Raw genomic sequence first — 14,411 nt, 5'->3', positions numbered from 1 at the left:
TGGCAAGTCCACTCCCAAATATCTGAATACATTCACTTCCTCCATACTCCTTCCCTCCAATCTGATATACAATCTTTCATTACCTAAATTTTTTGTTACCCTCATCACCTTGCTCTTTCCTATGTTCACTTTTCATTTCCTTCTTTTACATACTCTACCAAACTCATCCACCAATCTCTGCAACCTCACTTCAGAATCTCCCAAAAGCACAGTGTCGTCAGCAACTGACAACTCCCACTCTGTGCTATATTCTTTATGTTTTAATCCCACACTTCTTGCCAATACCTGAGCATTCACTTCTCTGAATTAGTCACAGTAAATATAATTTTAACCCCTTCTCCTGTACAAATTATTAAATTTAAAAAGAAAGATTTCTCTTTTTCTTTTCAGGTCACCCTGCCTCAGTGGGATACAGCCAGTGTGTTGAAAAAACAATGTATAATTTTTAAATAGTATTTTTACTCATAATAAGTAAAGCAATTTAAAATTATTATTCATTAGACTATCTTAAATATACAGCACATTAGACATTTCACTTGTGTTTATGGTTATCCCCTAACATTATCATTACAGAAGAACATGGATTATCCATTGCCATCAACGAAAAGTTGTGTTGGATTTTCAAGAACACTGAAAAATTGCATAAACTTTTATTGCCCTTACTGTTTCCACATTACTTTTCAGCATTATCTGTTCAGGTGCTGTATACAAAACAGACTGCTGAAATAAGCACTCAGTGGATAAGCAATGATTTACTGTATTTCAGAAAATACAATACAGAAGGGCCCCATTTCGCTAATACAGCTGTTTTCAATTACAGTGGACCCTCCCTTTTCGTGATTAATTCGTTCCAGAGTGTCTGACGAAACACGAAACTCATGAAAACTGAAACCATTTTCCCATAAGAAATAATGTAAATCTAATTAATCTGTTTCTGACACCCAAAAGTATTAACAATACAAACTTTTTAGAGAATAACTATATATGTAGTTTTACATAAAGAAAACAATGAGAAATAAATATAAAGCAGTAATGAAATGGATAAATGAACATTTAAATCACTTTCAAGTTTATTGAAGAGTCTTGTTGGCATATGGAAAACGGTGAGGAGCGGAGGCGGCGGCGAGTTTGATTGGAAACAGGACAGAATGCTTAAATATGACGCTAATATCAACTCTACGGCTTATTTATCTATCACAATTCATCTAATATGGCATAATAAACAATATTAACCCCTTCAGGGTCCAAGGCCAAAATCTGAAGTGGTGCTCCAGTGTCCAAGAAATTTTGAAAAAAAAAAAAAAAAAAAAAAAAAAAAATATTTTTTCCTACAGAATTAAAGAGCATATTTTTGTGAAGGTAATAAGACAAAAAAAAATCTGATCAGTACTTACCGAGATACAGTGCCAAGAAGTTTGTCAAAAATGATGTGGTGGCAGCAACATCGACGAATTCCACATACACGCATTACATTATTTTGCGGTTTTTAGATTTTTCTTTTCTTTTCCAATTTTTTTCTATTCCTACTAACATTTGGGGCCTGAGAGACCAATACTGTATATAATGTATATATATAAACTCACTGTATTGAACACAATAACCGCACTAAAGTTATTATCATATTATTGTTTACCACTGTTGTTTATTACAATAAACATGCACAAATATTGTATAATACTAATGTTCTATCATATATTTACATATTTACAATCACTGGACATGGTTTTAGAACTGCTGGAGCTTGTGGAACTCCTTGAAACAAGGCACCATGCACAGAGGCACCTTACATTCCTCACACATAAACCGAGTGTCTTTGCGTCTTTGTTGCCATCGTTTTGTTTGTGCACAGACGATGCATCTCTTCTGAGCAAATTTCTTCTGAGTTGAAGGAAGTTGTATTATGAAATGATCACCTTCCCTCCTCAAACGCTTGGGTATATCCTGAGTAATTCGAGGACCTTGTTGTATAGCAGGTGTTCTTACCTGGTACTTCATTATGAGTTGTCTGACAACAGACAAACAAAATTCACCATATGGTGGTCTGTTGCCAGTCTTTATTTGGTACATATTATATGCATTGAGCACTGAAATATCCATGAGATGGAAGAAAAGTTTCATGTACCACTTGTAACTCTTACGAACACAGTCAACAAAACCAATCTGCATGTCACATTTGTCAACCAAGTGCATGTTTTGTGTATAATCAATCACTGTCACTGGTTTTCGAATACTTTCATTAGTCACTCGATCAACTTTGCCACTGTCTTGCATTTCATTATGGTGAATGGTTGTCAACAATGTGACATCTCGTTTGTCATGCCACCGTAATGCCATGATGTCATTGGCAGTAAACACCTGCACGTCATCACCACGAGCACCTGCGTTGAGCCTGGGCATATGTTTACGATTAGAACGCACTGTGCCACACACATCTGTCTTGTTCACTCGCATGATATCACTGAGTAATGGGCTTGTGTACCAGTTATTGGTATATAGTGTATGCCCCTTACCAAGATAAGGTGCCATCATGTTTCTCACTACGTCACCTGAGATACCCAATAACATCTTGGTATCTTTCAATGTTTTACTACCCGTGTATACAACAATATCCAACACCAGGCCACTGTCACAATCACAGAGTACAAACAGTTTTATACCAAAGCGTTTCCTCTTGCTCGGTATATACTGTTTGAATGACAGTCTACCTTTGAACAAAATCAAAGACTCGTCAATTACAAGATTCTTGAATGGATAAAAGTATATGCTGAACTTTTATTTGAGATACATAAAAACATTTCTAATCTTGTATAACCTGTCACTTCTGTCAGGCCTGGTTTTGTCAGAAGTGCAACATACGTAAGAGTAAGATAAACCTGTTCACTGGTATGATTTCACTGAAGACCGGGGTAGAAATTAGCCGATCTGTGGACCAGTATGCTTTTATATTATGCTTATACACATGAGGCATAAGCATTATTGTTGCAAAAAGCAAATACATTTCTGCAACAGTCGTCTCTTTCCACCTGTGTAGTCTTGACTGTGGTGATAAGATCGTATTTGCCATGGTGTACTCAAAATACGTACTTATTACTTTCCCTGACAATAGTTTCCATCAATGGCTGGTCAAAGAATAATTCAAAGAATTCCAGTTTATTGGCCGTGGTTCCAAGGGGACAAGTAGGTAGAATTCCACTTTGAGAGTCATCAAAGTGGTGAGGCTTGGGAACAAAATTGGGATTTTGCTGCCAATCCCACATACGGTTTGCTGGTGGATACTGGACATCATAGGCTGGTTGTGCGGGTGGTTGTGGTTGTGGTGGGCTGGTGGCCGACGCTCCGCTTTGTCCTTGAACTGACGAGTCAGCAGTGTGGGTCCCAGCGTGGGCTGGTGACTCACGCATGGCGGTGCCACTACCATCACCACTAACACCATCCACTGATGCCTGTGGTCTATCCATGCCAAGTGTAGCCACATCATCCTCACTATCACTACCTAAAACTGGTGTAGGGCCACGGGATGTACTCCGGGATGTATTCCGTCCCCTGGGCACAGCATAGGGTACACTACCCAAGCGCATGCGGCGGCGAACATACCGACGCTTCACTGGTGAATATGATTCCTCACTATCACTACTCGAATGATCGTCGAGCGCAATAAAATCACAATCCACGTCACTATCATCATCATTACTGAAGTCAGAGGCCTGGCCACGCGAAAATATTAGCTTTCTCTTGCGTTGAGGAACAACCGACCGTGAGTCACGAGTGCCCACACCAGAGGTAGAAGGTTGAGGATCGTCAGGGTTTTCTGCACTATTATCAATATCCTGGTCATTCTTTTCGGTCACTAACTGATCAAAGCCGTAGAATTTGTCTTCATTTCCACTTCCATCAGTGTCAGAACTATCAGATAGGAAGAGGAGAGTTCCAATTTTCCGGGGAGCGAGAGCTGACTTGCGACGAGGCATGGTGAACAAGGGTAACTGAGCCGGCGTTCCCACAATGTTATGCGGGCGCCTAGATTTTTTGTTTATGGCGCACACCCACCACGCAGACCCGTTCTCTCACATGTAGGCCTATGAGCGTTTTCGCGCTAAATTTGAATGCGCTAGAATTTTGGCATAGATCTACAGTTTGGACACTCAACGTGAAGCCATAGATCTACGGGACGGACCCTGAAAGGGTTAATAACACTGAAACATGATATACACTCTAGAATGAATAAAATACGTCATTACTTATGTGAGGAGTGGTCTTGTTGGGTTTATAAGGGGCACTGACAGCATAAGCAGTACATAGAGTGGCGGCGGTGGTGGCGGCGGCAGCAGAGGCAACCACCACTATTCACACTGAAACAATGGACGTAATTTATAAACAAGAAATATTTACACTTACTTGGAGGAGATGCTAGCATTGGTTTAGGGTGGTGGAAGATACACAGGCAGCATATGTTGTCGTGGCCCTATATACCTCCAACAACATTGGAGGAGTTAGCTCTGTGATCTTTTTCTATCGCTTAATCGCTTAACTTACTTACTACACTGTTAATGCTACACTTCATCGCTGGCTGGTGCTATAGCCTTTATCAACTCCTGCTGCTTTAGTATCGTACATATTGTAGAATCACTGAAGAAGGCACATTCTCCCCACTGTTTTCCTCCTCCACTTAGTACAGTGGACCCCCGCATACCGATGGCATCACATAGCGATTAATCCGCATACCGCTTGCTTTAATCGCCAAAATTTTGCCTCACATACCGCTTAAAACCCCGCTCACCGATTTTCGTCCGAGACGCGTCCAATGTGCGGCCTGAGCCACGCTCACATGTTCCGCCGGTGGCATTGTTTACCAGCCAGCCTCCGCAGTAACATCCAAGCATACAATCGGAATATTTCGTATTATTACAGTGTTTTCGGTGCTTTTTCTGGAAAATAAGTGACCATGGGCCCCAAGAAAGCTTCTAGTGCCAACCCTACAGCAATAAGGGTGAGAATTACAATAGAGATGAAGAAAAAGATCATTGATAAGTATGAAAGTGGAGTGCGTGTCTCCGAGCTGGCCAGGTTGTATAATAAACCCCAATCAACCATCGCTACTATTGGTGGTACAGCTGCTGCTGCTGCACTGGCAGCTGCTGCTGCTGCTGCTGCACTGGCAGCTGCTGCTGCTGCTGCTGCTGCACTGTCAGCTGCTGCTGCTGCTGCTGCTGTAGCATCGTCTGCTGCTGCTGTAACATCGTCTGTTGCTGCTGTAGCGTCGTCTGTTGCTGCTGTACCACCGTCAGCTGCTGCTGCTGCTGTAGCATCGTCTGCTGCTGCTGTAACATCGTCTGTTGCTGCTGTAGCGTCGTCTGTTGCTGCTGTACCACCGTCAGCTGCTGCTGCTGCTGTAGCATCGTCTGCTGCTGCTGTAACATCGTCTGTTGCTGCTGTAGCGTCGTCTGTTGCTGCTGTACCACCGTCAGCTGCTGCTGCTGCTGTAGCATTGTCTGCTGCTGCTGTAACATCGTCTGTTGCTGCTGTAGCGTCGTCTGTTGCTGCTTTACCACCGTCAGCTGCTGCTGCTGCTGTAGCATCATCTGCTGCTGCTGTAACATCGTCTGTTGCTGCTGTAGCATCGTCTGTTGCTGCTGTACCACCGTCAGCTGCTGCTGCTGCTGTAGCATCGTCTGCTGCTGCTGTAACATCGTCTGTTGCTGCTGTAGCATCATCTGCTGCTGCTGTAGCATCGTCAGTTGCTGCTGTACCACCGTCAGCTGCTGCTGCTGCTGCTGTAGCACCGTTGTTGGTGTGGCTTATTGAGAATACCAAGAAACAATTAACCCCAGAGGATTTGCCACCCAGGATAACCCAAAAAAGTCAGTGTCATTGAAGACTGTAACTTATTTCCATTGGGGTCCTTAATCTTGTCTCCCAGGATGCAACCCACACAAGTCGACTAACACCCAGGTGAACAGGGAAAAATGCCTGGAACTAGTGCTCATATTGGTGAATTTAAAGCCAGCAAAGGTTGGTTTGAGAGATTTAAGAATCGTAGTGGCATACACAGTGTGATAAGGCCTGTTCTGGAAGAAAATGCCAAACAGGACCTACAGTACTCAGGAGGAAAAGGCACTCCCAGGACACAGTGTCTCATCAGTCATTGCTGCATCTTCAATAAAGGTAAGTGTCATTTATTCTTCATTTAGTAGACTAGTACATGCACAATATATACTGTGCATGTACTACTCTACTATTGTGCATGTATCCTTCTCTTTGTGTGTGGGAAAATGTATATTTCATGTGGTAAAAATTTTTTTTTTTTCATACTTTTGGGTGTCTTGCACGGATTAATTTTATTTCCATTATTTCTTATGGGGAAAATTCATTCACATACCAATTATTTCGCATAACAATTACCCCTCTTGCACGGATTAAAATCGTTATGCGGGGGTCCACTGTACTTTGCTATGAGTTCTTTTTTGAATTCTATCGCAATTCTCACCTTTACCATAGGGCTGGCACTGGGAGCTTTCTTTGGGTCCATGGTGGCTTATCTAGCAGTCACACGCAATAAACAAGCGCAACAATGGATTATTACAAAATGTTTCGTTTGAACTCGCCGAGAAAATGCCAGACTGACTCTGAATGTGTGTGTGGGAGGCTTTGTGTGCGCACGGCCACTCGGACATGTTCCATACGACCAACAGAAACAGAGGAAAGTAACAAAAACTGAGCCCATACTTTTTATGAAAAAAGTCGGCGATAACTGAAATTCATGAAAACAGAGCCTAATGAAAAGGGAGGGTCCACTGTATACTTATTCTTCATTTAGTTAGACTTTCTTCAATAAATATATCCACTGCTCACTACAAGCTAAGGACAAAAATATTTTTGTGCAAGTAATGTGTGTACTGTACAGTGGTCCCTCAGTAATCGTCCGGCCTGAAAGTCGTCCATTTCGGAAATAGTCCCGTTATTTCGTCTAAACATTGGCTTGCAAATGGTCCATTAACTTGCTAATCGTCCTTCGTCCAGGGCGGGTACTCACGCTCTGAGCTGCCTGGGCCTGCCTTCCCAGCCAGTGTGCCATTGTTTACCAGTGAGCGACAGTCCCCTCACATGCTCCTACTAAATATTTCATAATATTCCATTGATTTTAGTGCTTGCAAGTGCTAAATAAGCTACCATGGCTCCAAAGAAAGCTTCTAGTGCCAGCCCTTTGGTAAAGAATGTGAGAAACACAATTTATGAAATAGTAGAAAAATACACTACCAACTTCTCCAATGTTGTTGGAGTTATATAGGGCTACAGAAAACACCGCCGCCTCAGCTGCTGCTTCACCACCATTATGGACGGTTTACACCCAGTGGCCCTTATATACCCAACAACAACACAACACCTCTCGTGACATACGTAATGACTTATTTTATTCATTCTAGAGTAGATTCCATGTTTCTATGTTATTAATATTGTTTATTGTGTCATATTAGTTGAACTGTGATGGATAAATAAGCCATAGAGTTGATATTAGTGTCATATTCTCCAACAATAAACTTGCCATCCCTCCCTCACACAAACAAATCTCCAATAAGAACATAAGGAAGGAGGAACACTGCAGTAGGCCTGCTGGTCCATACTAGGCAGGTGTGATGTAGTTCAGCTGGGCTTGTGATGTCTCTAGGGAGACCTAATTTAACCAATTATATGGTCACATCTGCCTTGGCAAATGTCGGGTAGCCACGCCCACGTCTGAGGTCTTTTGTTCTTGACGGTGTCAGACCTCGGCGTCAGGTCATAATACGTGGCGCACACCCAATTGTGGGGTGTGCTTGGACCACGATATAAGCCCAAGGAACAGCTGAGCAGAGGAGATTCGTGCGGAGCTCTGGCCTGGGTGCAGAGCTCTGAGCAGAGAGACTTCAAGCGGAGCTGCTGCTGGAGCAGGGCTCGGGAGAAGGCTGCTGAAGTCTCGGGAGAAGACTGTTGGAGGCATTGGGCAGAGTACTGGCTTGGCGCAGTACTTGTGCTGTGTAGGTCTTGGGACCCGTGGCTTAGTTCCTGTGATGAACTGTCCTTTGAACCATATTGTAAGTTACATTCATTTTCGTCAAGTTAATTGTATTCCCTGTCTCACTGCTTATGTGTACCACCCCATTTATCTAAACCCCAATGATGTACTCCTGTTCCCAAATATATTATTGTGCAAAGACCTGATAATAAACTGTGCGAGTCGAATAGTAATATTCACTGTCACCGTTATTTATTCTTTTATTTTTTTTATTTCAAGTAGTGAGAGGGTGAGTAGTGTGGTGAGTAGAGTAATGAGAGGTGAAGATGTAGTCACCAATGACCTCACATTACCTACCTCCGCACTCATCTCTCCTAGTCATACCTACCTACCTACCTCCGCTAATCGTCTCTACCTCCTACCACCTCGCCTGCATATCCCCTGCCTTACACTGATCCTCTTACTCCCATATTCCCCGATTATGCTTACGTTCCAGTACCCTCCTACATGACACAGGTCCTTTACAATCCTTCCCACTAAGAACATAACAATGAAAGAACACTGCAGGTCTATTGGCCCATACAAGGCAGGTCCTTATCAAAATGACCTCTACCCAAAGCTACCCAAGAATTTACTCCCATACCCAATGACACAAATCAAACTCAGCTCCTCCAACTCATATATTTGTCCAATCTCTTCTTAAAGCTACCCAAGGTCCTAGCCTCGATCACCCTACTGGCAAGTGTGATGTTAAATAAGAACTTAAGAAAGTAGGAACACTCCAACAGGTCTGCTGGCCCATACTAGGCCAGTCCTTCACAAATCCAACCCACTAGCAGAACAAATGCTACCCAAGCAATAAGCTCAGGTGCAAGTCCGACTCAAATCCAACCCCTCTCACTCGTGTATTTATCCAACCTAAATTTGAAACTACCCAAGCCATAGCTTTTAGAACATAAGAAAGGAGGAACACTGCAACAAGCCTGTTCGCCCACACTAGGCCGGTCCTTCACAAATCCAATCCACTAGCAGAACAAATGCTACCCAAGCAATAAGCTCAGGTGCAAGTCCAACTCAAATCCAACCCCTCTCACTTGTGTATTTATCCAACCTAAATTTGAAACTACCCAATGTTTCAGCTTCGATCACCCTACTAGGCAGACCGTTCCACTCATCAACTACCCCTATTACCAATGTTCATTTATACATTTTATTAGTGCTTTACATTTATTTGGCATTTTTTCTGCATGTAAATCTATATTTATGCTAGGGAAGTGACCCCTGAAGTGACCTAGAGTCCTTATGGAGGGGGATTCCGCTTCCAAACAACCTCTCTTCCCTCTCTCCTCCTCCCTGTCTTCCATTCATCAACAACAGCCTTCAATAAAGGTAACTGTCATGTTGAATGTTCATTCTTTTGTGCATGTAAATCTATCTTTTAGGTAAAAAAAAAAATTGTTGATACTTCTGGGTGTCTGGAACGAATTAATTGGATTTACATTATTTCTTACGGGGAAAATTTATTCAAAATTCGTCTATTTCAATAACAGTCCTACTTCCAGGAACGGATTAAGGACGATAATTGAGGGACCACTGTATAAGCATTTTTAGCCTTATATTCAGTGAACAATAGAGCTATGATATTGTAAACATATTATCAGGCATTTATATGCATTAGAAAGTGGGAAAAGGCTATGCTTCACTTTACAATGATTTTTGCTTTACAGCAGTAGCCTGGAACCTAACCTGCTGTGTAAGTGGGGCCCTACTGTATTCGCAAAGAAGGTGCCAAACCCATAAAGGTCATTCATTTTAAGTTAATAGAGCTTCTACCATTAACAATTTTACCATTAACAAAATTAATACACCCTCAGCATAAAAAGAATATAAAAAGAATACTGCACATACCTTTGAGAAGTATCCAACCAGGTGAGCACCTTGTTTGTCAACCTCACAGAGAATATAAAATAAGAATGGCTCAACATCAAAATAAAGTGTTTTGTGATCAAGAAACAATTTTGCTAAAAGGCACAAATTCTGACAATAAATCTTGTGATCAGCACCATCCACTTCATATATGCTAAGCGTTCCTTTACGATAAATATCCCGGCCAGGCGGCTGTCTCCATGTACATTCACTCTGGGGAAAGAAATGTACTATTTACATAATGTTTTTCCCTATACTAAATAGTTTTATTAAATATACCTGTATATACTGTACAGTAGTCCCCTGTATCCACAGGAGATACATTCCAAGACCCACCATGTATCTCTGAAACCACAGATAGTAGTGAACTCTATATATTAGTAGACAATTAGCACTTTTTCATCCATAGGAAGGACTTCACAGCTTCTCTTAGGCTTTGAAGAACTGCCAGCATCATTACTTTTATAAACCATACCCCCGGCCGGGATTGAACCCGCGGTCATAGAGTCTCAAAACTCCAGCCCGTCGCGCTAGCCACTAGACCAGCTAGCCACAATAAGATTCATCCAACTAGGTATATTTCTACACCATACCTAGTTGGATGAATCTTATTGTGGCTAGCTGGTCTAGTGGCTAGCGCGACGGGCTGGAGTTTTGAGACTCTATGACCGCGGGTTCAATCCCGGCCGGGGGTATGGTTTATTTGCAATCGTGTCATTACGATTTCTTAAGTCATTACTTTTATGCTTTGGGATCATTATTAAGCAAAATTAAGTGCTATTTTTGGGCCAAGGTAAACCACAGATAACAAACCACAGATACAGGGGTTCTACTATACAACTTTTTTTTAACAATCTCTTACCACTCTTCCACTTCTCTTCACTTTTAACTTTATTCCTTCATCACCAATTTTACCTCATTACAAATTCTTCTTCTATCCTTCACCTATCCACCTATAACCACAAAACACCATTGTATATGGTTAACCCTTTCACCATCCAGACCCCCAAAATTAATATTGCTCCCAGAGTCCATTTTTTTCTTAAAAAAAAAAAAAATCTTAAATGGTTAAGAATCTTTTTCTGAAGGTTATAACACCAAAAGTAAGAAACTTGATGGAAAACTTAAGGAGTTACATGAGCACAAGGTTAGCAATTTATGAATCACTAATTTTGCCAACTTTTAGAGTCCCGTTTTAAGTCGATTCCATCCCTCCATTTGACCAAATTCGTAGCTATTTTGCTAGCAAGCCTTCTGTTTTATTGATTGAGCAGGAAACTGCCAATTCAACTACTACAACTACCCTATCAAGTGCACACAGAATTTAGTAATTTGACCAATGTTACAGATTTAAAAAATTACCTGGCACTAAACCAACATATCCTATATTAACCCTTTCAGGGTCAACAGGCCCTCTTCCAGACTTGTTCTCAGGGTCGAAAAATATTCAGAAAAAAAATTATTTTTTTTATAAAAAAAAAAAAGCTTTTTTTCTAAACTTCATAGGCTAAAAACAATTTTTGCCATCAATACTTACCGAGATATGGAGGTATGAAGTTGACAAAGTGAACCCCATACAGCAACATCATTGACTACCGTTCACCTGGTAATCGTTTATTTTGTTTTTTCTACTTTTTTCTATTTTTTTTTTTTCATCACACTGGCTGATTCCCACCAAGGCAGGGTGGCCCGAAAAAGAAAAACTTTCACCATCATTCACTCCATCACTGTCTTGCCAGAAGGGTGCTTTACACTACAGTTTTTAAACTGCAACATTGACACCCCTCCTTCAGAGTGCAGGCACTGTACTTCCCATCTCCAGGACTCAAGTCCAGCCTGCCGGTTTCCCTGAACCCCTTCATAAATGTTACTTTGCTCACACTCCAACAGCACGTCAAGTATTACAAACAATTTGTCTCCATTCACTCCTATCAAATACGCTCACGCATGCCTGCTGGAAGTCCAAGCCCCTAGCACACAAAACCTCCTTCACCCCCTCCCTCCAACCTTTCCTAGGCCGACCCCTACCGCGCCTTCCTTCCACTACAGACTGATACACTCTTGAAGTCACTCTGTTTCGCTCCATTCTCTCTACATGTCCGAACCACCTCAACAACCCTTCCTCAGCCCTCTGGACAACAGTTTTGGTAATCCCGCACCTCCTCCTAACTTCCAAACTACGAATTCTCTGCATTATATTCACATCACACATTGCCCTCAGACATGACATCTCCACTGCCTCCAGCCTTCTCCTCGCTGCAACATTCATCACCCATGCTTCACACCCATATAAGAGCATTGGTAAAACTATACTCTCATACATTCCCCTCTTTGCCTCCAAGGACAAAGTTCTTTGTCTCCACAGACTCCTAAGTGCACCACTCACCCTTTTCCCCTCATCAATTCTATGATTCACCTCATCTTTCATAGACCCATCCGCTGACACGTCCACTCCCAAATATCTGAATACATTCACCTCCTCCATACCCTCTCCCTCCAATCTGATACCCAATCTTTCATCACCTAATCTTTTTGTTATCCTCATAACCTTACTCTATCCTGTATTCACTTTTAATTTTCTTCTTTTGCATACCCTACCAAATTCATCCACCAATCTCTGCAACTTCTCTTCAGAATCTCCCAAGAGCACAGTGTCATCAGCAAAGAACAACTGTGACAACTCCCACTTTATGTGTGATTCTTTATCTTTTAACTCCACGCCTCTTGCCAAGACCCTCGCATTTACTTCTCTTACAACCCCATCTATAAATATATTAAACAACCACAGAGACATCACACATCCTTGTCTAAGGCCTACTTTTACTGGGAAATAATTTCCTTCTTTCCTACATACTCTAACTTGAGCCTCACTATCCTCGTAAAAACTCTTCACTGCTTTCAGTAACCTACCTCCTACACCATACACCTGCAACATCTGCCACATTGCCCCCCTATCCACCCTGTCATATGCCTTTTCCAAATCCATAAATGCCACAAAGACCTCTTTAGCCTTATCTAAGTACTGTTCACTTATATGTTTCACTGTAAACACCTGGTCCACACATCCCCTACCTTTCCTAAAGCCTCCTTGTTCATCTCCTATCCTATTCTCCGTCTTACTCTTAATTCTTTCAATAACAACTCTACCATACACTTTACCAGGTATATCCAACAGACTTATCCCCCTATAATTTTTGCACTCTCTTTTGTCCCCTTTGCCTTTGTACAAAGGAACTATGCATGCTCTCTGCCAATCCCTAGGTACCTTACCCTCTTCCATACATTTATTAAATAATTGCACCAACTACTCCAAAACTATATCCCCACCTGCTTTTAACATTTCTATCTTTATCCCAGCAATCCCGGCTGCCTTACCCCCTTTCATTTTACCTACTGCCTCACGAACTTCCCCCACACTCACAACTAGCTCTTCCTCACTCCTACAAGATATTATTCCTCCTTGCCCTATACACGAAATCACAGCTTCCCTATCTTCATCAACATTTAACAATTCCTCAAAATATTCCCTCCATCTTCCCAATACCTCTAACTCTCCATTTAATAACTCTCCTCTCCTATTTTTAACTGACAAATCCATTTGTTCTCTAGGCTTCCTTAACTTGTTAATCTCACTCCAAAACTTTCTTATTTTCAACAAAATTTGTTGATAACATCTCACCCACTCTCTCATTTGCTCTCTTTTTACATTGCTTCACCACTCTCTTAACCTCTCTCTTTTTCTCCATATACTCTTCCCTCCTTGCATCACTTCTACTTTGTAAAAACTTCTCATATGCTAACTTTTTCTCCCTTACTACTCTCTTTACATCATCATTCCACCAATCGCTCCTCTTCCCTCCCGCACCCACTTTCCTGTAACCACAAACTTCTGCTGAACACTAACACTACATTTTTAAACCTACCCCATACCTCTTCGACCCCATTGCCTATGCTCTCATTAGCCCATCTATCCTCCAATAGCTGTTTATATCTTATCCTAACTGCCTCCTCTTTTAGTTTATAAACCTTCACCTCTCTCTTCCCTGATGCTTCTATTCTCCTTGTATCCCATTTACCTTTTACTCTCAGTGTAGCTACAACTAGAAAGTGATCAGATATATCTGTGGCCCCTCTATAAACATGTACATCCTGAAGTCTACTCAACAGTCTTATCTACCAATACATAATCCAACAAACTACTGTCATTTCGCCCTACATCATATCTTGTATACTTATTTATCCTCTTTTTCTTAAAATATGTATTACCTATAACTAAACCCCTTTCTATACCAAGTTCAATCAAAGGGCTCCCATTATCATTTACACCTGGAACCCCAAACTTACCTACTACACCCTCTCTAAAAGTTTCTCCTACTTTAGCATTCAGGTCCCCTACCACAATTACTCTCTCACTTGGTTCAAAGGCTCCTATACATTCACTTAACATCTCCCAAAACCTCTCTCTCTCCTCTACATTCCTCTCTTCTCCAGGTGC

General features: G+C 41.6%; 1 protein-coding gene across 11 annotated transcripts in view; it reads right to left on the bottom strand.

Annotated features, from left to right (window-relative positions):
• mof (males absent on the first) overlaps positions 1-14,411 on the bottom strand; it is a 510,758-nt gene that overhangs the window by 321,165 nt on the left and 175,182 nt on the right. For all 11 annotated transcript variants that reach the window (XM_070081501.1, XM_070081496.1, XM_070081489.1 and 8 more), the window contains exon 5: positions 9,899-10,129. In XM_070081501.1, the coding sequence (XP_069937602.1) occupies positions 9,899-10,129 (231 nt within the window). The remainder of the gene's footprint in view (positions 1-9,898; positions 10,130-14,411) is intronic.

The sequence above is a fragment of the Cherax quadricarinatus genome, chromosome 6, assembly GCF_038502225.1.
Source record: "Cherax quadricarinatus isolate ZL_2023a chromosome 6, ASM3850222v1, whole genome shotgun sequence".
Lineage (NCBI taxonomy): Eukaryota > Metazoa > Arthropoda > Malacostraca > Decapoda > Parastacidae > Cherax > Cherax quadricarinatus.
This window is presented reverse-complemented; position numbering and strand designations above follow the sequence as displayed.